The 24,035-nt window shown below is 45.0% G+C and overlaps 1 protein-coding gene across 2 annotated transcripts; it reads left to right on the top strand.

Moving 5' to 3' along the window:
- Nucleotides 1-2,021: 2,021 nt before the first annotated feature.
- On the top strand, nt 2,022-22,475 carry Blvra (biliverdin reductase A). 2 transcript variants are annotated; one of them, XM_048459769.3, is made up of 8 exons: nt 2,022-2,140; nt 9,320-9,352; nt 11,495-11,613; nt 12,510-12,629; nt 13,596-13,693; nt 19,062-19,169; nt 20,482-20,653; nt 22,116-22,475. In XM_048459769.3, exons 2-8 carry the CDS (start codon nt 9,341-9,343, stop codon nt 22,372-22,374), a joined length of 888 nt encoding a protein of 295 aa, XP_048315726.1. In that variant the 5' UTR covers nt 2,022-2,140; nt 9,320-9,340; the 3' UTR covers nt 22,375-22,475. The 2 variants fall into 2 exon arrangements, with proteins under 2 accessions (XP_048315726.1, XP_048315727.1); XM_048459770.3 differs by lacking the exon at nt 2,022-2,140 and adding an exon at nt 2,181-2,362.
- Nucleotides 22,476-24,035: the final 1,560 nt, after the last annotated feature.

The raw sequence follows: 24,035 nt of genomic DNA, 5'->3' as shown, positions 1-24,035 counted from the left end.
TCCCTGTCTGTGACTAAGCCAGGCAGTGGTGGCATATAGGTAGACTTTTCTATCCCACCAGCCAGCTCCCAAATAACCACACAGAGACTTATTATTATGGATGCTCAGCCTACAGCTTAGACTTGTTAATAACTAGCTCTTACATCTTAAATTAACCCATATTTCTTATCTACATGGCAGTACCTTTCTTCATCACGGTGTGTTCATCTTGTTTCTCTCCTCGTCTTCCTGCTGACTTCTTCATCCTCACTCTCTCTTTTTCCTTGCCTGGAAGTCCCACCTGACCTCTTCCTGCCTGGCTATTGGCATTAGCTCTTTATTTTATTTTATTTTTGATATTTATTGAGCTCTACATATTTCTCTGCTCCCCTCCCTGCCTCTCCCCTCCCCCTTAAACCCTCTCCCAAGGTCCTCATGCTCCCAATTTACTCAGGAGATCTTTTCTTTTTCTACTTTCTACTTCCTGTGTAAATTAGATCTATGTAAGTCTCTCTTAGTGTCCTCATTGTTGTCTAAGTTCTCTGGGTTGTGATTTGTAGGCTGGCTTTCTTTGCTTTGTGTTTAAAAACCACTTATGAGTGAGTACATGTGATAATTGTCTTTCTGTGTCTGGGTTACCTCACTCAAAATGGCATTAGCTCTTTATTAAACCAATGAGGGCACACATCTTCACAGTGCACAAAAAGACTGTTCTGTAACAGTGGTGCATGCCATCAATCCCCCCCAGCACTTGGGAGGCAGAGGCAAATGGATCTCTGAGTTTGATGCCAGCTTGATCTACAAAGCAAGTTCTAGGACAGTCAAGGCTACACAGAAACCCTGTCTAAAAACAACAACAACAACAACAACAAATATGATGTATTTATCCATAGGTTCTTTGTGCCAGCAGGTAGATGAGGCATTGGGTTCCCTGGAACTGGAGTTAAAGAACAGATGGTTGTGAGTGCTGGGAATAGAACCCAGGTCTGTAGGAACAACAAGAGCTCTCAATAGCTAAACCATCTCTCCGCGCCCCCCCCCCATCTTGTTTTTTGGGACATGGTCTCTCACTGAACCTGGTGCTCACTGACTTAGGCTGCCTAGCCCATGAGAATCTACTCATCTTTCCTTCCTTGGTTCTAGCCTTTATTTTGAGACAGGATTTTATGCAGCACAGGCTGGCTTTAATCTTTTTCTCCCAAGTGCTGGGATTAGTCTTTACCACCATGTCCAGCTAATTATTATTTTTTGATTTTTTTCAGTTTATTTTTATTTTATGTGCATTAATGTTTTGCGTGTGTGTGTGTGAGAGAGAGACAGACAGAGAGAGAGAGAGAGAGAGAGAGAGAGAGAGAGAGAGAGAGAGAGAGAGAGAAAGGGTGTTGGATCCCCTGGAACTGGAGTTAGAGGCAGGTGTGAGCTGCCATGTGGTTGCTGGGAATTGAACCTGGGTCCTCTGGAAGAGCAGCCAGTGCTCTTCACTGCTGAGCCATCTCTCCAGCCCAGTTATTTTTAAGGTCATTCTGGCTGCCCTGTTGGTGAAAGACTGCAGGAAGATCAGGGAGGGGACAATTCTAACTTCCTAGCTGGCAGATGATGGAAAGGAGGTAAGAAGTGGTCAGGTTTCAAGTTAACATTTTTCTGCTTTAGTACCCTTAGACTAGAAGGTATATTTTATGACCGGGGCACCCTGATTCTTTCTACAGTGTGCCTACTATTTCTAGGGAGAGACCAAACTATCCCTAGGAAAATGTTTCCTAGCCCTGGGAGCAGGGAATCACACTGTTTTCCTAGAATCTTCGCTTCTTACACAAACTTTTGTATCAGATCAATTGTGTTTGGGCCACTAAACTAGAAAAGGTCCCGACTGTACCTACCACCAGAAAAAAAGCCTCAGGCAGTTCCATGTGGCGCAAAGGGAGCTGATAAAGTAGCGATACCACACCGAGCAATGTAAAAGACATTGCCCAGTCCACAGGCTGAAGGGCGGGAACGAGTAAGGTTGCCTAGCTCAGCGGCACAGGCTTCAGCAGAGGCGGCCGACGGGAACCCAGCCTGACAACCAATCGGATTCCAGCATCCGCTCGCCCCTCTACCCCTAGCGGCGGAGACGAGGCACTGCAGGAGAGCTGCAGCCGAGCGGGTGCCGAGCGCGGGAGAGGTGAGTGCTGACCCGGGAAGGGCGCGGCGCGCGTTCCTCACGTGCTGAGGCCGGAGCCGGAGGCCCCGCGTGGTCTTTCGGGACTCCGGAGCAGTCTGGTCACCCCTTCCTCTCTGCCCGGCCCTTCTCAGACTGGGTGGCGGCGAGCCGGAGACTCGGCTCTGGAAGACGGCCGTTACCGAGTGCAGACGGTGCAGAAAAGAAACTGCATCTCGTTTAGAAGTGAGGATGGGTTCCGGCCTTACGTAGACTGGTGGATGTCTAGCACGGGGTCCGCGGGAGGTTTACTTTGAACTTCGCCCTGGAATTTTGGGTGACGGTCTGCTCCTGGAGTGTCCTTTAATCTCTCCTAGCTGTACTTTATGCTTTAGAAACTGAGCGGGGATTCAAGACTCCGTGAGAATTACGTTGTAAGTTACATGCTACCTGAAGAACTCAGAAATAAGGCTGAAGTTATCTAGTACTTAAAATTAAAGCTGGTGGCGGCGCCCCCTTTAAGTCCCAGCATTCAGGAGGCAGAGGCAGACAAATCTCTAGTCCTAAACCAGCCTGGTCTACAGAGTGAGTTCCAGGGTTACAGGACTGTTAAATAGAAAAACCCTGTCTCAAAGACAAACAAATAAATAAAAATAAAGCATTATGCTTATGCAGTTTTAGATACAGATATTTTTTCCATTTAACATGACATTAGATTTGGGACACATTAGCTAACCTCTTGGTGTCTCATCTGTAAGAAGTAGGGATAAGGTTAATGCTTGCTAGGTAGGATGACCATGTGAGACAACAGGATTTTCAACATGAGATTTAATATTAGCGATCATAATATACAAAGCAAACAATGGTGTACTGGAAAGTTCCTCCCATAATTAATGAAATTTTCATAATATTGCTTCCAAGAAGTTTTTGAAATTATTAAACTAGAATACTTGAGCTTATTTTATTATAAAAGATTGTATAAGTAAATATGCAAATACTTTTCTTACATTGTACATTCCAGAACAATACATATTGAAGTCTAATGGTAGACAAAGTATTATCAAAGAGATTCTGAGAGCCTAAAAACTAGAAATATTCTGAATGACTGCTGGATAGTGGTGGCACAGTCACTCAGAAGGCAGATTTAGGTGGAGCTCTGTGAGTTAAAGGCCAGCCTGGTCTACAGAATGAGTTCCAGGATAGCCAGGATACAGAGAAACCCTGTCCTAAAAATAACAAAAAAAGAAAGAAAGGGGAAAAGAAAAGGAAGGAAGAAAGAAAAAGAAATATGAATGACTAACAACACCTGAGCTTTTAGAACTAAGAAGCAGATTTGCTGAAATTTCCAGGACCCGGGGACATACTTATTATTAATAGTCTGATGTATGTAAACCCAGACTTACTGTATTATCATTATATTTTACTCTATAGGTCTCATTATAGCATAGGGCTGAGACAGGAGGGTCGCTGAGAATTTAACGCCAGCCTAGGCTACAGAGTGAGTTTCATGCCAGCCTGGGCTACAAAGTAAAAGCATCGCTCAAAAAACAAAACTCACACACCAATCCTGATAAGAGAGAGCAAAATGGAACAAAAGGAAATGAATTGTTGATCTTTATTGTAGAAAAACTGTTGAGAGTTGAGGACATCAGTCAGTGGCAGGAGGCAGCCCAGGATGAACTTCAGTTGACTGAAGTCTCCCATCTGCTCTGAAGGTGTGGGGAGGACTCTCAGACCAAGGCTGGGTATGGGTGCAGCATACGGCAGAGGTAGCTAGAGCCTCCCATGACTCTCCAGGGCTGTAGTGACTGTGGCTGAATGCAGCTTTGTTGATGAGCTCTGTGTAGACCTGTACAGAGGCGGCAGAAGTAACCCAACCCTCTTCATTGGCCAGACACCATCACCATTGTCTCTGTCCCCTGCAGTATGGTGGTTCTCAATGATAGACTAAGCATGCTGTGTTTGTTTGCTCTTTAAAGATTGCTTCTATGTTTGTGCACACATTTGTGTGTGTGTTTGCATGTGCACATGCCTGAGAATACCAGAACAGGATGGCAGGCCCCTTGCAGTTGGAGTTACAGACATCTGTGAACCACCTAACATGAGCACTAGGAAATGATCCAGACCCTTTGCTTGCATTACTGCTTTTACTAAAGAAAGAAAATATGCTTTAGTGTAGATCATGGCATTTTTGTTGTGAGCAGCATATCTTTTAACTGCTGAGCCATTGCCTCAATCCTTCACTGGAGATCTCTAAAAACAATTGAGATTTCTTTTTTTTTTTTTTTTTTTTAGCCAGGAATGGTGGTGCACGCCTTTAGTCCCAGCACTTAGGAAGCAGAAGCCAGTGGATCTCTGAGTTCAAGACCAGCCTGGTCTATATAAGTGAGTTCTAGGACAGCCGAGGCTACAAATAGAAACCCTATCTCAAAAAAACCAAACAGAAGGAAAGAAAAAGATTTTTAATGTTAGAAAGCAGAGAAGCTAAAATACCAAAATAGCCACAGGTATTTTTTTGCTTGTGTGTAAGTTTCCATTCCTTGGGCCCCTCATTTGTGAAATGTTGCTTGGTATGTTTGGGTGGTTCTGATTAGTTGAAGTGTTTCCTGTACTACAGACCAGGTAGTTGTAGCATAGAGAAGGGAGGTCATGAACATGCCTAAGGTGGCTGGGACCCCAGAATGTCTAGGCTTCATTCAAACCAGCTTTAGAATTGAGTTGCATGTTGTTAAAGAATTGTTTCAGTTAATAGTTCTTTTAAATATGGGTATGCTCTTCCAAGTTTAAATATCTTTTGAGTTATAATAAATATATTTAAATATATGTGACATCTGTTACTCAGTAAGAGTAACTTGCTGTATTTAATAGACATGTAATAAATCTAGATTCCACGTAGAAAAGATGAAGGATTTTGTAGTAGCATTTCTTTTGTATTTTAATACAAATTTAAAGCTTACCTGAAGATCAGAAAAGTAAAACAGTCACACTAGTCAGTCTTACAGACCAGGCAGTGGTGACACACACCTTTAATCCCAGTAGCCACACTAGTTTGCCATAGAAACTAGGTGGTAGTGGTGCACGCTTTTAATCCCAGCCATAGAGAAGAATATAAAACGGGAAGAGACAGCTCTCAGACAGTCTCATTCTGAGATTTCTGGAGGTAGGGTTGCCATTTCGAACTAAGGTCGAGGTAAGAGCCGGTGGCTGGCTGCTTTGCTTTTCTGACCTTCAGGTTGAACCCCAATTTCTGTCTCTGGGATTTTATTAATCATGCTTCAAGATTTCAGTCTGATTTTTCATATAGCATGAGTATCTACTTTTCCTGAAAATGGCAGGATTCCATTCTTCAATTCCACTGGACACTTTGAAGTGCTGATGGGAAGAACAAGTAAGCCTTGTGTCAGATGCAGGGCCTAGGACAGAGGACTGGGAGGAGGGGCTGTTGCTGGCAGTTGGGCGGCTGAGGTTAAAGCAAAGAAGTTCTGCCTGTGTCGTACTTTGGCACCTTGATGCCATAGCTTCTTGGCTCTAACTAGTTGAGTTAATTTACAGGTACCTGTCTGTCCCTTAGGAACCAGAACACATTAGCCAGACCAAGCCAAACGCTTGACAATTAAGCCAAGAGAATTATAAAATTATGTCAGCTCTGGAAGAGTCTGGAGGCTTTCAAGCCTCGTTTCTTTAGCTTTTTCTGCTTTTAGGCCCCTTTTCACATAAGAAATTTTACCATGGCCAGGTGATGGTGGCGCACACCTTTACTTGGGAGGCAGAGGCAGGTGGATCTCCGTGAATTCAAGGTCAGCCTGGCCTACAGAAGCTAGTTCCAGGTCAGCTAGGGCTGTGACACAGAGAAACCCCATCTTGGAAAACCTTTAAAAAAAAAAAAAAGTAGGTTTTTTTTTTTAATTGTAAATAGATTCTTTCTTCATAAAGAGCTTAACAAACCTGAGCAGAGGTGTCTCAGGCTGGCTGTGTTCCGTGGCACTGTGTGGTTTCACAACGTACACAGTGTGTGTGTGTGTGTGTGTGTGTGTGTGTGTGTGTGTGTGTGTGTGGCATTTTGTCACAGTGATAGGAAGCTGACTGACACAACCCCCTACTTAACCCATCATACACTTCCCTTCTCCCCACTTTCCTGCCAGTATTTGACAAAATCTAGGATAATCTGCATTTTAATGGATCTTAAAACATTGAAGACCTAATCCTACAAAAATAAGATTTAAATTTGGTCAGTTTTTTTTTATTCTAAGGATTATGTAAATGATCAGACATGGGCATGTACTGTCTTACTGCTCTCGGGTTTAGAGAGACATCCTGGTGCTGGGCACTGGCTGAGCATTCACGGGGACGGTTCTCAGCGTCAGGAGGAAAAGCCGATGCCGTTTATATTACAGCTGGCATTACTTTCCTCTAAGCGTCTGTCTCCATGTTGCTTCGTGTTTCACCCTCCTTCCCCCTCCACATTTACTGTTTTCTCATGTGTTTACATGCCAGTGGCATCAGGTTTGGCCATCTTAACCTTTAGGTGACCTCACTAACCCTTTCTTCTGCTCCCCTTCTCATACTCTGTCGACTTTGCCTTAGTAAGGTCCCCTTTTCGCCGGGTGGTGGTGACACATGCCATTCAGGAGGCAGAGGCAGGTGGATCTCTGCAAGTTCAAGGCCAGCCTGGTCTACGAGCTAGTTCCAGTCAGGCTTCACACCACAAAGGACAGATAACATGTGTCCTGAGGAGAGAGGAAGACATCGCCGGAGACGAGTTCTTAGCACAGGCCCATAAGGGTCACATGGTCTTCCCAGGGCTTTCTTGGGGTTGCTCCAAGTAAAGGTTGGGTTTGTTTTTTTTTTTTTAAGTTTATTCATTTACTTTTATTTTTCTCGTATGGGTGTTTTGCTGTCCGCTTGTCTGTATCCCACAGAGGCCAGAAGAGGGCACCAGATCCCCTGGAACTGGAGTTATAAGTGGTTGTTCGCCACCGTGTGGTGCTGGGAATGTAGGCAGTGCTCTTACCAGCCAAGGCGTCTCTCTCTCCAGCTGCAGCGTTTCTGTTTTTGTGTTATTATTTCAGTGTTACATGTGTCTTACCACTACACTACCCCAAGAGAGTCAGGCCCCAGGGCTGGCAGTGACTAGAGTGCCTCCCTTCTCGGCCTGCTGCTGGAGAGACAGGAGACAGAGAAGGGTCCTTCTCCCTGTTTTTATCGCCTCTGATCATACGGCTGCCCTGTCATAGTTATATAAGTAACACAGCTACCAGGTCTAAATGAACAAAAAAGTTAATCTTTACAGGATTCTTCTCACAACTCTAGTTAACCCTAGTTAACCCTAAGGCTAGCCCCGGATCAGGGGTGCACCATCTAAGATGCCTGGTGGAAGAAACCAGCCCATAGCTACCCCCATCCCCCGCTCTAGGGGTTCTGTGTCAGGAACACACACTAACACGCTAGCCAAGGAGCCTGTTGAAGTTAGTGCTGCTGCTGTTATGTTACTTGACTTTTCTCTGTTTCCATTTGTCTTACCATTTCTTCCCTCTACCTGTGACTCCTGATCACCTGTCTGCTTTAATGGGAAGTGTCCGGAAAGGCTGTTGAATGGTTCTTTTACCTAGAAAACTCTGGTAGTCAGCTGTTGGGGAAAAATGGTACACTTCGCTTCTCTCTAAAAGTAAGCTAGATAAAAGGCTGTGATCTCACCGGGTGGTGGTGGCACACACCTTTAATCCTAGCACACAGGAGGCAGAGGCAGGCGGATCTCTGTGATTTCAAGGCCAGCATGGTCTTCAGAGCCAGTTCAACAACAGGCTCCAAAGCTACACAGAAACCCTGTCTGTCTCAAAAAAAAAAAACAAAAACAAACAAACAAAAAAAAAAACAAAAACAAAAAGACTGCAATCTCCAAGCTGGACCGTGGAGAAGTGCATGACCCCATAAAGGCATGTCTCTAGCAGCTTGCCCAAGATAGGGCACAGACCATCTCTAGACATTTGCTGAGATGCTATCCCTAGGAAGTTGCCCTCTGGCAGGTCTAGAGGAAAAGATCCCAGTCTGTGTACCATTCCTGGAGGACCAGAGGTGGCGGTGGCACTGGGGACTGATGAAGAAGAGGTGGGGAAAACTGGGTCACATAGCTTAGCTGTCCTAGTCAGTTTTTCTGCGGTAATAAATCTGACCAAAAGCAGCTTGGGGGAGGAGTGGGTTTATTTGACTTACAGGTTACAGTCAGTCGTCAAGGGAAGTAAGGGTAGGAACTCAAGGCAGAGAAGGAGCCCGGAACTGAAGCAGAGACTGGAGGAAGGCAGTTTCCTGGCTTGCTTCCTCTGCCTTCCTCAGTTACCTTTCTTATGCAGCCTCGGACACCTGCACAGGGACGGCACTGCCCACAGTAGACTGGCCCCTCATATAGCAGTTAGCTGTGTTAAGAAAATGCCCTACAGACATGGCCACAGACAAGCTCCTTAGCTGACGTTCCTGCTCTAAGGCATGCTCTCCAAATTGCAACATTTCCTCCAAGAAGGAAGGGAAGGGTCACCCAACAAGCAAAATGTCCCAATGTAGGGGAAAACAGGAACATTCTTGTGGGTCCCCACCCAGCAGTTAAAAAAAAAGGAGAAAATGGTTGCAAGGGGTGAAGACTGATCAGCCAGGCTGCAAAAAGAAATCCTTAGCTGGACTCACTGTCCACTGCAAGCAACAAAGAGAACATCAGGCTCGTGGGTTTCAGGAGTTTACCCTGTGCTGTTGATTACCCCAGCTCCTTTGAATTAGCCATCACTACACTCCTGTTGGCAACCCCGATTAAAAATTTGTTGACTCACCAAATTGGACATGGGTACAGTTGTGCCTTAGGCTATCCAGGCTCCACCCACCCCCATTTTTTTTTGTTTTTTTTTTGTTTTTTTTTCGAGACAGGGTTTCTCTGTAGTTTGGAGCCTGTCCTGGTTTCTATGTAGATCAGGCTGACCTCGAACTCACAAAGATCCACCTGCCTCTGCCTCCCGAGAACTGGGATTAAAGGCACCACCACCACCCAGCTCCAGGGCTTCCCTTTTGAGGTGAATAGATCTAGTGTTGTGTGCCTTTCACACAACAGTTCCCTCTTCCCAGTTCCCCCGGCAGTGTTGACATCTGAAGCTGGGAGAAAACCATATTCATAGAGCTTGTGCCAGTGTCCCCAGGGTCCTGAACCTCTCTCTATCTTTACAGCCACCAGCAGGAGAGACCAGGATGAATGCAGAGGTGAGTTCCATGCAGAGGGTCTTAAGGGATCCTTTTGCTGCCGTGCGCCTTAGTTCTCTCTCCTTTCCCTCTCAAGATTTTTCAGAAATACTCCCCCTTAGGTTACCTACTTGTTCATGGCTGTGGGTGATGGAGGAGAAATGGTCTCCCCTGAGTTTTTATCCGTGTCTACTGTCACGATGCTGCCTTTCCCTTTCAGTCCCTAGCTGTGAAGTGAAGGGTTTTCATTGGCTGTGTGCTCCGGGCCAAAGCAACAAGGCCAACTGATCAAGAATATTTTTTCCAGTGTCCCTTATTTCACATGTTCACTATCCCTCCAAACACGCCCCCACCCAAAGTGTTTAGAAACAGCCCAAACAGGTAAACATTTTTCCTTTATTAAGCAGGGAAGAAAAGTTTAAGTGGCTGCTTTCTGACTCGGGCAGAAAACAGCAGTGACCTTGTAGGTGTCATTTTTAAGCAGAGAAGAAGGGGAGGTCTGTGTTAGGGTGGGCTAGGATGTGGTAGTGAAGGAGGTAGGAGTATTTGTCCCAGAGGGACAAAGGATCGCCTCTGGATAGAGAGCAGACAGATGTGGCCCATGGGCAAAAGGCAGTTTATAAAGGTAAATTGGGAAACCCCATGTTAGGATGAGGTGTTTAATTTTAATTGGGCCTGTTAATTAGCTGAGCCAAAGGGGACTTTTGAATGCTGGATCTTGGTAGTCAGCCTCAGAGGGAGGAAGTGACCAAATAAGGAAATAGACCTTTAGGTGACTAGCTTTCGGAATATAATCTAACGGTTTTTAGCAAGGCAGAGAGAATGGAGCAGGGCAAGGCCTGCCAGAGCCATATGCTAGAGTGGGCTGTTGTCCCTTCAGTCACAGTCACATGCTCTGTCCAAGCAGGTCTTCCTTCTCTGGTGCAGCTCACACAGTAATTACACCATTGTTTACCCTCATTGAAAGGTCCTAATAGGACTCCAAACTCATTGTGGCCTAAGACAGTCTTAAATGCGGAAATCCATTTAGACCCTTGACTTAGTTATCAAGATTTACACCCCATAACCAGTGTGATTTCCAGACTTGGCTTGTGGCTGTAATTTTAAAATAAATTAATTTTTTTAAAAAATTATTTATTTATTTATTATGTATACAATATTCTGTCTGTGTGTATGCCTGCAGGCCAGAAGAGGGCACCAGACCTCATTACAGATGGTTGTGAGCCACCGTGTGGTTGCTGGGAATTGAACTCAGGACCTTTGGAAGAGCAGGCAATGCTCTTAACTACTGAGCCATCTCTCCAGCCCCAATAAATTAATTTTTTTCATCCAAATTATTTTTTGCAATTTTTGAAAATTAGAATATAATTGCATCATTTCTCCCCTCACTTCTCTCTTTCCATAACTACCTCACCCATTAAATTTCTTCTCAAATGTATGGTCTCTTTTTCATTAATCAGGATTGTTACATATATATATATATGCACATAAATAGAACTAGGTTTAATGAATGTGGCAGTAACTTTTATATTTGGATTATAATGTGTTGTTGTTACGTAGCTTTTAAAATGGACTTTTTTCAGTATAGTTTATTAACGTCTGTAGTACACTTAGTTAGTGTTTAAGGTACCAGAGGATAGTGAATATAAAGGTGGCTGGAGCTCAGCCGCCGTAAGGACTTAAGCAGTGTGGGTCTTGAGTCTGAACAAAGACGTCTTCCTGTGGGCCCTTGTCTGTCAGCGCCTTGCACAGCAGCTGTTACCTCTGAATGACTCTCAGCTGATTAGAGCCCCGTGTGTCTCTAGATGCTGGACCCAGGAGGGGTGGAGGCACCATATCAGCCTGGGTGTTTGCAACAGAGAGAATCCCCTTGTCTGTGGAGAAGTGGTCATAGATAGAGCCAAATGGGCAGAACCTTCTGGTAGATGCCCAGAAGGTCTTCAACACAGAGACTTGGCAGAGCCCTTTCTGCGTGTTTTGGTTCCAGGTCTCTTGCGTCTGGCACCTGGTTTCTAGGGTAGTCACACCGCAGCTTGTTTGTCTGGGTTGTCTAGGTTACCAGCTTTCCTTGCTTGCCAGAACCCAGCCTAGCCCTCTGTTTTGGTGTACTCCATTCAAATCCTAGACCGTTTTCACACCCGGTACTGGTCTTTGGTATTTCAGCCTGAGAAGAAATTTGGTGTGGTAGTGGTTGGTGTCGGCAGAGCTGGCTCCGTGAGGATAAGGGACTTGAAGGACCCACACTCGTTAGCATTCCTGAACCTGATTGGTTTTGTGTCCAGGTAAGTCCCAGCTTAGTTGACATTCCAGGATTCATGGAAATCACAGAGGCTGGTAACACCACAGGACATGGATGCTTTCTAGATCCAGGGTAAGGGAAAGCCAGCTTCTTCAGAGAACCACGCACAGAGTAGTCTCTGGAGACTTTTCTGGTTTGGACTGGTCAGGGAACTAGAGTTTCCCCTGCATGTCCAGTGAGTGATGCCCAGTAGACCCCACATGGAGCAGTACATGGTCTGTTTACTACAGAAGGTACACTGTGAAGTTTGGGCTGAAAGAGGGTGTGTGTGGCTCAGCCATTCTGCCATTCAGAGCAGTCATCCTGGTGGCTTTGCCCGGTATATTCCTTACGCCCTTCTCACTGCTCTTTCCAACCCCAGTTCAAGATAAGAAAGCACAGACATAGAAAGATTTAGTAATCCTGTTGGGGTTATAATAACTGGAAAATCCAAGAATTACATTTAAAGAAAAATGTTTGAGTCTAACACTAAGTGTTCTTTTCATGCTGGTAATTGAGCTGAACTTTTTAGATTAATTTTTTTAAAGTTAACGTGCAAATTATTAGGTCTCATTATGGCTTTTTTTTTAAATAATTTATTTAATTTTATGCACATTGGTGTGACAGTGTCTGATTCCCTGGAACTGAGTTACAGACAGTTGTGAGCTGCCATGTGGGTGCTGGGAGTGTTTGAACCCTGGTCCATCTGGAAAGGATAGCCAGTACTCTTAACCCCTGAGCCATCTCACCAGCCCCCCACTATGGCATTTTTAAGCAAAAATTGTCTTAGTTGCTTCTTCCCCCTCAACTTCCCATCTCCCTGCGCTCACACTTCATGTTCCCTTCTGCTTTTATTGCACTTTTCTGTGTGGATTGAGACTGCCTGTATTTCGGAAACAGACGAGAACTTGGAAGCCTTGATGAAGTACGGCAGATTTCTCTGGAAGACGCTCTCTGCAGCCAGGAGATTGATGTCGCCTACATCTGCAGTGAGAGTTCCAGCCATGAAGACTACATAAGGTAGGTTTCTTCATACCGGTAGGCTTTGCCTTACACATGGAAAGAGGACTGAGCAAGCTAAAACTATGCAAATGGGACTTAATGGTCAACACACAAAGTTCTGGTTGTCCTGTGACCTGTTGTCAAGCTAGGTGGTGGTGGCACATTCCTTTAATCCCAGGATTTGGGAATCTGAGGCAAGCAGATTTCTGTGAGTTCCAGGCCAGCCTGGTGTACAAAGTGAGTTCTGGTACAGCCAGGGCTACATCGTGGGACCTTTTCTCTTATTCTGTTTGGTTGATTGGGTTTTTAAGACAGGCTTTCTCTGTAGCTTTGGAGTCTGTTCTGAAACGAGCTTTTGTAGATCAGGCTGGTCTCAAACTCACAGAGATCCACCTGCCTCTGCCTCCCGAGTACTGGGATTAAAGGTGAGCACCACTACTACCCGGCTTAACCCTTTCTGAAAAATAGAGGGAAAGGGGTGAAATAAACCCTTTCCTCCCTAAGTTTCTTTTGGGCATAGTATTTATCGTAGTAATAGAAAGCAAACTAGATTTTTTAAAAAAAAATTTTTTTATTTATGTGTTTTTGTTTGTTTGTTTTTTGGTATGAGTGCTCCATCTGCATGTACCCCTGCATGCCAGAAGGGGGCATCTGGGCATCGGATCACATTATAGATGGTTGTGAATCTTCATGTGGGTGCTGGAAATTGAACTCAGAACTCCTTGAAGAACAGTCAGTGCTCTTAACCACTGAGCACAGCAAACTAAATTTTTAACACCTATGAAGAGTCAAATGATTTCATAGCTGGAAAAGTTCTTCCTCACGGTAAAGACAAAGGTTGAGACGTAGATCATCTTACTCTGCAGGGCGCTGACTCTTGGCTGTTTGTTTCACTCACACGCAGGCTCTCGTGCATTTGCAGCGTTGTGTTCTCGGATATGCAGGGCATTTGTGTGCTTACTTGAAGTGTTTCTGTTTCCAAAGGCAGTTTCTTCAGGCTGGCAAGCATGTCCTCGTGGAATACCCCATGACTTTGTCTTTTACAGCGGCCCAGGAGCTATGGGAGCTGGCTGCACAGAAAGGTGACGTATTCTCTGACGCTGGAGCACAGACCTGTGCCACGTTTCTGCCCCTGGGTTTCTAGGGTACCATCTTTCTGCCTCTCGTGTATGCTGTCCTATCTGCATTGGCTTTGGTGCTAAGGGGTCTCCATCTTCCTCTTGCCCCCCAGGCTCTAGATGCGTGGGGAAGTGTGTCAGTTAGAGGAGTTGGAAGTCTCTTTGTTCTAATGGAACAGTGGATTGGCTTCCACATGTGATAGTGATGTTAATATTTTGGTTTACTAATGGGAAAATGCCCAGATCAGAGTAATTGATTGTCATATATATATATATATATATATATATATATATATATATATATATATAGTTTCTTTGTTCCATTAAGGGAGTAAGTATTAGATGTTCACTGTATGCCAAAAAATTCTTTCAAGCACATTGTATGCTTAGTTCTCATAAAAATGTTTTGGAGGTAGAGTAGAGATCTTTGTTTGCTGTTACTGTGACAGAAGACCTGAGGTTGGTGATTCATTAAGAAAAGAGACTGGGCTGGAGAGATGGCTCAGAGGTTAAGAGCACTGGCTACTCTTCCAAAGGTCCTGAGTTCAATTCCCAGCAACCACATGGTGGCTCACAACCATCTGTAATGAAAATATGCTGCCCTCTTCTGGCCTGCAGGGACATATGCAGGCAGACCACTGTATACTTAATAAATAAATCTTTTTAAAAAAAAAAAAAGAAAGAAAAAAGAAAAGAGACTTTGTTAGCTCATGCCACTGGCGATCGGAAGTCCAGAGTCAAGCGGCTGTGCCTGTTTGGTGTCTGAGTTTCTTGTGTTCTCCACGCAACAGAAGTAAGAGCAGCTTGGAGAGACCCGGAGTCTTGATGTTCTGTCTTCTATTTGAATCATTCTAATTTGAGTCTTTCCCCTGAATTTTCTAGTTGGGTTATTACATTTCTAAATTCTATCTTCATTTCCACTTGAGTTCTCGTCTGTCTCTTGACTGAGGTCAGATTTCAGATCCCCAATTGTCCTTGTCATTGTTCAGGTTTGTGTCTGTGTTTTCCTGGGCACCACTTGGGTGTTTGTTGCTGTTCTGTTTAAGTTTATTGAGTTCATTGTTTGCTTCTGTCTTTTTTGTTTGTTTTCTGGTGATATATATTTCTCTGTAGCTTTGGAACCAGTCCGGGAACTAGCTCTGTAGACCAGGCCAACTTTGAACTCACAGAGATCCGCCAGCCTCTGCCTCCAGAGTGCTAGGATTAAAGACATGCGCCACCACTGCCCGACTTGCTTCTGTCTTTTTTAAACTCCATTAATTGTGTAAGTTTGGTTGTTCTTTTTAATTTGTGTCCTGGGGCTGGAGAGATGGTTTAGCAGTCAAAAGAAATGGTTGCCCTTCCAGAGGACCTGGGTTTGATTCCCAGCATCTGTATAACTGGTCCATAACTGGTCCATAACTCATAACTGTCCATAACTCCAGCCCCAGGGCTTCTGGTGTCCTCTTCTGGCCTCCACACATATAGTGCACAGATATAACATACATACACTCAAAACACCCATACACACAAAATAAAAATTAAGGTTTAAAAATTTAGCTCAGTGTCTTGGGATTCATTTAAGTAATACTCATTGGAGAACACTCTATAGCGCTGCTGGCTCTTGAGGGGAGGACATACTGTCTTACTTAGCATTTCATGTTGTGTTTTTTTCCAGTGAGATCTAGGCATGTGGATTTCTTGATTATGCATCTAATGTGAGCTCCTAGGCTGCCTCTGTTGAATAGAAGTATGCTTTATATTAGGTATGAGGAGTTAGTTGATACCTTCAGGTTTAGTTTGGGTTTGCATGGGTATCAGGGTACTGAGTACCAGCCTTGGCACTCCCTCAGGGCTCAGAACAGGACATCTACAGCAAACCGGTTAAAATGGGGGTTCTGAGGGGTAACAGACTGACTCAAGCATGCTTCCTCTGCATGTTTCTTTATTCTTTGGACAAAAAAGAAGGGGCATTCCCCACAAGGTTTTCAGTTTACATACACATACAGACATAGTTAGCAATTCCACAGGCAATGACAATGATACCAAACATGCACTTCACAGGGTCACAAAAACAAATAAATCTGACAAGGAGGTGCCTTATATCTCAGAGAGGGAGACGTGGCTGTGAAGTTCCCTAGCAGATACCGGAAGGATTAATTAAGAATGGGACTTCAAATCAATGCAGAATTCTAAGAAGAGGTTTCAGGCACTAACTACATTTTCTTAAGTATAACAGTTAAGCTACAAGGTTGTGGTTAACAATTGTAGAGAAGGGCACAGCAGTGCTCTTGCACTTTCTGAGCTTTTCTGCTTCCTTCCCTGGGCATCATGGTAACCATAGTAACCAGTGCAGGCCATGGGAGGAAGGTGAAAGTGCTTGATGTGTCATGCCTTGTTAGCTCAATTAAAAGGAATTTTTTTTGGAGACTTTTCTTCCAGCCCCAGCAAGGTGCCTACTGGGATTTCTTTCTCTGGGGCCTGTTTAGCAACCCAAACTTTTTTCCTGTATCTCTATGGGTAAAGGCATAAACAGTTAATTTCCTGGGCTGTGATCTTGTGTTAATTGAAACCAAGGTGAAGGGTAAATATTAATAGCATGTTAGGGTAGAGCAATGACCAGTAGATTACACCTTCCTGAGTCTGCTGCTAGAGAATTCAGGGCCGCCCAGACCTGTTTATCAGCAAGAGCAGACGTGCGGTCTCCCCTGCTCAATGCCTGTCCCTACTGAGGTTCTTATGTGACCACATGTTTGCAAGGCTCCTTTCTTTGTGAAAGTCCTGCGGATCAGGATGATCGTGGGGGACTAACTTTATGTAGATTTGACTATGAGAGCAAAGGTTTGGCTGGGTGAATGCTTTCACACCAGAGCCCCACCATGTGGCAGAGGTCATCCAGTTGCCTGTACAGGAAGAAGTGATTTCAATGAATGGTTTGTACACACTGGGATATTTCAGGATGAATCCCATTATGGAAGGGAGAAGAGCCATGGCTTTACAAGATGTCTACAGAATTGACAGTGACTTTTCAAAAGACAGGTGTTCCCGGAGCTCTGCAACCTGGGCTTTTCATTGGAATACACTCCTGTCAGTTTGTCTAGTGGCTTGTGACACATGGGAGGTCAGGCTGATTCTAGTTCAGTGGTAAGCAAGAAAGCATAGCAAAGCAGTGATAAGGAAGAAATCAAATGGTATAGACATGGCTGAAGCTGTTTGACCTGGTGTGCACGAGGTGCTACCCTGCTATGCCTGGGAGCGAGGATAACATAGGTCAGGATCTTAGCCACTAAGCAGGCTGACTAGGCTGGCAGGACAGTCTGTGCCACCAAGGCTAGGTCTGAGGGCTGGGTATGCTACAGCCAGGTGTGGTTCTAAGAATTCACCAGGATGAGCCGGTGCACAATGTGTGATCTGGTTTGGGTATGAGGATTAGGGGGAGAGCAGGCAGGCTAGGGTTTAGGGAGCTCTCTAGACCAAAGCACAGGATGTGTGACCTGGGCCAGGCCAGGAGGTATATGGTATGGATGGGGAAGGGTCTGGTGGACTAACCAGACTGGACTGGTGCAGAGGAAATGTCCCTTCTCCCTTTAAATCTATATTCATTGACTAGCCTTTCCTGTCTTCCTCCCCCACCTTCTGGTAAACGTTATTCTACTCTACTTCCCTAAGACTGGCTTCTTATATTCCACTCAGTGAACGGCATCATTATTTTTCTTTCTGCACATGGTTCATTTCATAATACCCTCTAGGCTTACCCACTTTGCTGGAAATGATGGGCTTTCAGCGTCACTGTGGAAGAATTCTGCCGTGGGCAAGCCCTGGTTTATTTACTCTAAATCTGTGTGTTGACTCTTTTGAAACAGTGCTGAGTTGAACCCGGGAATGCAGAGGTCTCTCTTGACATTCCATTTTCTGTGGTTTGCATAGGTGGGAATGGGGGTGGTGGATCACGTTAGGTCTGTCTTAAACCCCGTGAGGAACTTCCACAGCGTTTTCCCCGTAACAACAGTAAGTTGTAAGCCACGCTAGCAGTGTGTAGGGGACCATCCCCTCTGTGCACATTCTTGTCAGCAGTTTGTTTGACCTTTTTTATAATAACCATTATAAATGGAATGAGGTGATATTTCATTGTGAGCTATATTTTCATTTCTCTGATGATACTTCAAAGAAAAGATGGAAGACCATGAAAAACAGCAACCTTTGCTGTGGAAGCTGTATGCAGATGGCATCCTCGAGAAAAGTTTCGCATTCAGAATATCTACAGGATTCCACAACTTAAAAACAAACCGAGTAACCTGACTCAGAAAGGTCACATTGTAGAAATTTTTATTTTCCAAAGTGGCAAACAAGTAAAACAGCACCAGTCTTTAAAGAAATGCAAATAAAAACTACAAAAGCTATCACATCTATTGGGATATCTGAAGGGATCTCTGACCACCATGGCTGTCAGAGTAGCGAATCTCAGGAGGCAGCACACCTAACCCCGAGGAGTTTATTTTAGGCATAGGTAAGCACAGCACAGTTTGGTGAGAATTTTCCTGGTGGTGATTAATTCACTCCAGGTGCATAGTAAAGCTGAAGAGGAGACTCTATCAGAACGCTCTGTGAAGCACATGTAACACCTTCCATAAGATAGATTGACAGGCTTAGGATAAGGCCTGCACACAAAGGTCACCAGGCTCCTCACCCCTCTGCTCTCAGCCTTCTAGGCAGATAACAGGTTATATCCGTCCCTAGGGACAACCCTGTGTGTTGAACATTCGTGCTTAAACAAACCCTAGTGCTTATCTGTGAGCACAGGAACCTCTGTGCCTCCCACTATTGTAGGCAGAGTTTCTCTGTAGCTGCTCCCAAGTAACCATTCAGAGACTTATTGTTAATTATAAATGCTCAGCCAATAGCTTAGGCTTGTTATAGGCTCTTCTTACATTTTAGATTAGCCCATATTTCTTATCTACCCTCTGCCACATAATGGTACCTACTTTCAACACAGACCATTCAACTTTCTTCATCTCCCATGACTCCTGAGACTTCTTGCCAAAAATTCTGCCTAGCTATCAGTCAGCTTTTTATAAACAATGAGCAACACATTTTCACAGTGTACAGAAGGATTATTCCACAGTGTATTATTAACCAGAAGATAAGCATTCAGAAGGATTCAGAGATGTTAGAAGCCCATGCACTTTAATGTCAGCTGGGGCGTGTAAAGGAGGTGTTGTCCTAACATGTACTCTTGACACTGCCTGTAGACATACTTTGTGCAGTTCTGGAGGGAGAATGGCATAACCTCCAAGCACACAGTTCTCTGTACATCATGAATAATGGCCACCTTCATTCTGTTTTGTCACAACAGGGAAAGTCCTGCATGAGGAGCATTTGGAACTCTTGATGGAAGAATTTGCATTCCTGAAAAAGGAAGTGATGGGGAAAGAGCTGCTGAAAGGGTCTCTTCACTTCACAGGTCAGTGCGAGGCAGGGCTGCAAGTCACGGGGGAGGGCCAAGACCAGTCATCCCTAGACACCACTGAGAGCAGAAACCATCCAGGTCAGTTGTCACCTGGGCAGTCTTGGAGCTCTCAGAGCCCCAGGGACCTATGCTTGGGTGCAGCTTGGTTCTTGACTTCCTACAGCTTCTGTAGTGTCATTTCAGGTCATAGCAGAATGAGGAAGAGCTAGTAAGCTTTTCGAAGCTGAAGATAAGAAGCAATTGAAGGGATCAGGTGCAGATGAGGAGAAGAACGTGTCCCTAAGGGCCTCAGCGGTACCCGCACACATAATTTATGTCACTAAGAGAGTAGAGTAAAGGGTCTGAAGAGATGGCTCAGAGGTTAAGAGCACTCATGGCTGCTCTCCACAGACCCAGGTTTGATTCCCAGCATCCACATGGTAGAATACAACTGTCTAGAACTCCAGCCCAGGAGTCTGACACCCTAGGAGGCGCTGCAGGTGTGTGGCACACAGACACACATGCAAGCAAAACACCCAGACACAGAAAAATGAAGGAAAAAACTTTAAAAAAAAGAGATTAAAGGCATAGTTCATTAACCATTTTAGTAGGTATTATTTTTAGAGAACTTCATACAAGAACAATAACGTCTATATTAATAACTTTTCTAGTTATGGCAAAACACCTGACACAGGCAGCTTAAGAAAGTGCCCCTTTTGCTCATTCTTCAGGGGTTAGCAGTCCCTTGTCGCCCGAGAAGGCACTGTGGTGGGTGGAATGGTCTGTCCAGTCCCTGTAAGAGACAAGCCACTCCCACTCCCCCTCTTCTGCTGAGGCAAGCTGATCTTCCTTCCTGCTTCCAGCTCCCTCTCCCAGAAGAAGCAGCTTCTGCCTCTCCCTTCTCCCTTCCCCCTCCTCTCTCTCTCTCTCTCTCTCTCTCTCTCTCTCTCGCTCTCTCTCTCTCTCTCGCTCTCGCTCTCTGCCTCTCTCTATGTTCTTCTCCCTTCCCCCTTTTCCCCTCCATAACCCACTAAATAAATACCCACTTTTTCTTTATGGCGTGCCTAATAGGTCTCTGTCTCTCACCAGCCCCGCAGCTCCCTGCCTGGGACCATCTGCCTCCATGGCCCACCATGGTCTCATGGCCCACTGCCCACTGCCGCCACTCGGGACCTGCAACGTTTTTTTGATCACTGTACACATCTGTGCCATGAGGCAGGATGTCCTCTTGATCATTCAGCCCTTCTCCCTCCCCACCTTCCCTGGGCATGGATCTTTGTGAGACAGTCCTTTTCCTAGCTCTCTTAGCATGTGTGATCTCTTGCAGCTAGCCCACTGGACGAAGAGAAATTTGGCTTCCCTGCATTCAGTGGCATTTCTCGCTTGACCTGGCTAGTGTGCCTCTTTGGGGAGCTTTCTCTAATTTCTGCCACCTTGGAAGACCGAAAAGAAGATCAGTATCTGAAAATGACTGTGCAACTCGAGACCCAGAGCAAGGGGTGAGTTGTGAGAGACTTCCTAATGTCCTCAGGCACAAAAGGGTAACTCTTGAGAGGTCCTGAAGGACCAGTTCCCTGACATCCAGACCCAAGCCAAGTGTCTGCCCCTGTGGAGAGAGCTTTCTTCTTGTTTAGGTGGCCTTTCCATTCTTTACACCCCCTGACCTGTGAAGGAACAATATAAATTAGATAATGGCTTACCGAAATAAAGCAAGTAATTAAGTTATATAAGTAATTACTTTAAGCTTTGCTACTTACTTATTTTTCTATTTATCTAGCAGCATGTGCATGAGCACGTGCCCTTACCCCATTGCATATTTCTAATTACGAGGAAATTAAGATGCAAGAAACACATTGGTATTCTGCCTTGCCTCAAACCTTAACACTGTCATTTGGAAGGATATAATGAAGTTGTCTTAGGTAGTAGGAATAACTCAGATTTATTTTATCCAGAATTACAGTAAAAATAGTGGATAAATTACACTCAGGTTACTCTTAGTCATCATTTTCTTTTTCTTAATTTCTTAATTTTTGGAGATAGGATCTCACTATGTAGCCCAGGCTGGCCTTCAGTTTACTGTGTAGACTGTATAGCCCACCTAAGACTCAAGAATTCATACTTTAGCTGGAATTATCAACACACCCAGCTTGTCCTGTGAACTTTGCAAAATACACATGAAGACTAATTATTAGATATAGTTTGACCAGCTGTTTTGCTACGTTTCAGTAGTATTCAATGGCATATTTGCTTGAGATCACAATCAGCTTAGGCAGAGATTATCTGTTTTCCATGGTCAGGTAGTGCAGCTCTGCTAATAATAATAATAATAATAATAATAATAATAATAATAAGCAGCAGCAGCAGCAGCAGCAGCAGCATAGGTGAAAGAATGTCTTGGAGAGCATTGAGTCTGGGCCATGCTGAGGGAGAGAGACAGATCGGTGCTTTGCGCTATGTTACTACTGGAAGCATGGTCACCTGTAGTCTTCGGGGAGTGGTGGAGAGCTGGGTGCCACTGGGCCGCCACTGTGAGGCAGCCTTTCAGGGAACATGGGTCCTGTCCCATGAAGGCAGGTGTGAGTACCCATCTGCTTTCCTGTGTGGGTATTTTTTTGGCATGTGTATGACATATGTTCATGTGTGTGTGCTTACACATGTGCACATGCCTTGATGCTGAGTTCCATCTTCTTCCTTGACCACTTTTGACTTTATTTACTGAGGCAGGGTCTCTCACTGAATCTTGCAGATTCTATGAGTCTGGCTAGCCAGCTCTCCGGGGATCCTGTCCCTCCTTCCTGGAGTTACATACAAGTGGGCCACCACGCCAGCAGAGCTTTTGTGTGGGTGCTGAGGATCTCAGCTCTGGTTCTCATGCTTGTGCCACAGCACTGTATGGATTTACCTTCTCTCCAGCTCCGTTCAGTGTGGTTTTTAACATGAGGAATGTTCTTGTCTTTGCAGGACGTTGTGCTGGATTGAAGAGAAAGCGCCCGGTTTAAAAAGAAACAGATACTTAAATTTCCAATTCAAATCTGGGTCCCTGGAGAATGTGCCAAATGTAGGGATCGATAAGAAAATTTTTCTGAAAGATCAGGATCTATTTCTTCAGAAACTCTTGGGCCAGGTGTCTGCAGAGGAGCTGGCTGCTGAGAAGAAGCGGATCATGCATTGCCTGGGTCTGGCCGATCACATCCAGAAGCTCTGCCGCCCTGAGAAATGAGGAAGCTCCGGATACCTGAGAAGGGCTAGGGTTTGGTTTTACCAACACTTTATAGCTCTTACAATTAAATACATTGAATAAACAGAACAAGAGAAGTGTCATGAACTGTGTTGGGAGTAAAGGTTGTGCTGGGGCCATTCCGTGAGAGTAAGGGAAGAACCTTTTGAGGTCATTTCATCTTCCTAATAACAGCCCTGTTGGATATAGCCAAAGTTGTTTTCAGGCTTGTGGAAAAGTTGGCTTGAAGTCATTCAGGCAGGAAAAAAAAAATCAGTGTGAAGGTCTACCCATGTTCCAAACCCTTACCTTGAGCAGTAGTCTATCCTTTAGAGAATGGGACTGCCCCTCACAACTACTAGTTAGCGAACGAGTGCCAACAATAATGAACGGCTCGGCGCTGAGTAAAACGATTACCTGCTTGAGTTTGTTGGAGGTGAGTTTGTGGTGAAGAAGGTGGACAACAAAGTAGCCTAGAGCAAGTCCTGGCGACTGTGGAGCTAGCGCAGCTGGGCCTACAGGAGGGGATCCTGGAGAGAAAACTATGACTTGGTGTGGTGGGAAGAATTAGAAACCAGAAACACGAGGCAGTGTCAGGCAGCACCGTGGTTCTGAAATTATTATTATTTAACAGCTTAATACCTTGGCCATTTTCTCAGCTCAGGCTAAGTCCTCGGAAGGCCACTGGGAAGAGTGTTCTGGTGGCCGCCCTCGAGGGCGTGTCTGCAGTCTTCTCCGTTCCTGTCCCTCGACCTCTGGTGCCGCGAACCCGCGCCTGTTGGTCCTCTTGCATTTTCTCCCCAGCCTACTTTGTTTCTTAACGTACTGCTTTTTTAAAGGAACAAGTTTCATTATAACATTTTCATACATGGGGATCATAGACTGCTCACCTTTTCACCTTCCTATTAATCTACCACCGTCCACCACCCTCTCCATGTGGGCCTCTTCCTGTTTCCAAAACCGTCCTCTTACTGTCCTGTCATATGTATATACGAAACAAAATGTTGGGGTTTTTTTTTGTTTTTGTATTTGTTTTGTTTTGTTTTTGTATTTTGAGACAGGGTTTCCCAGTGTGCAACCCTGGCTGTCCTGGAACTCTGTACACCTCGAACTCAGAGATCTGCCTGCCTCTGCCTCCTGAATGCTGGAATTAAAGGTGTGTGCCACCACCACCCGGCCAAAAGATACAATCTGAGGAGAAAAAGAGCTTCAGGAAATGGAATGTTGGAGTCAAGTCTTGTGCTCAGAGAGATGAGAAGTTTAAAGAAAGGCTTAGTATGGAGTGGAATAGAGAGAGAGAGAGAGCCCTCTGCAACCTGTAAAGAGGCCTAGGAACCTCCTAAAGGCCCCCTAGTCACCAAAGGAAAGCTTATGCAAATGTGAGCTCCATCCCAAGCAGGAAACAGAACTTGACAGCTTCAGCAACATGGTCTGCCTTAGGCAAGGATACAGGAGTAAGGGGTTATAGATCCTTCCCCAGTTAAGGAAAGCTGGTGAAGCCATGCATATGGCAGGGTACCTGCCTAGCGGCCCAGAGAGGCCATTCATGAAGATGTGAAGGTGAAGCCTGCATTGCCTTGGAGACCCCAAGATGTTGGAGATGGCAGAATCATGGGAAACCTGCAAGGAGAGCTGCAGGTGTAGCGGACCAGCTCGAGGGACAA

The sequence above is a fragment of the Myodes glareolus genome, chromosome 10 (genome assembly GCF_982192425.1).
Source record: "Myodes glareolus chromosome 10, mMyoGla1.1, whole genome shotgun sequence".
Lineage (NCBI taxonomy): Eukaryota > Metazoa > Chordata > Mammalia > Rodentia > Cricetidae > Myodes > Myodes glareolus.
The sequence above is the reverse complement of the archived record's forward strand: the minus strand, read 5'-3'. Positions and strand labels throughout refer to the sequence as shown.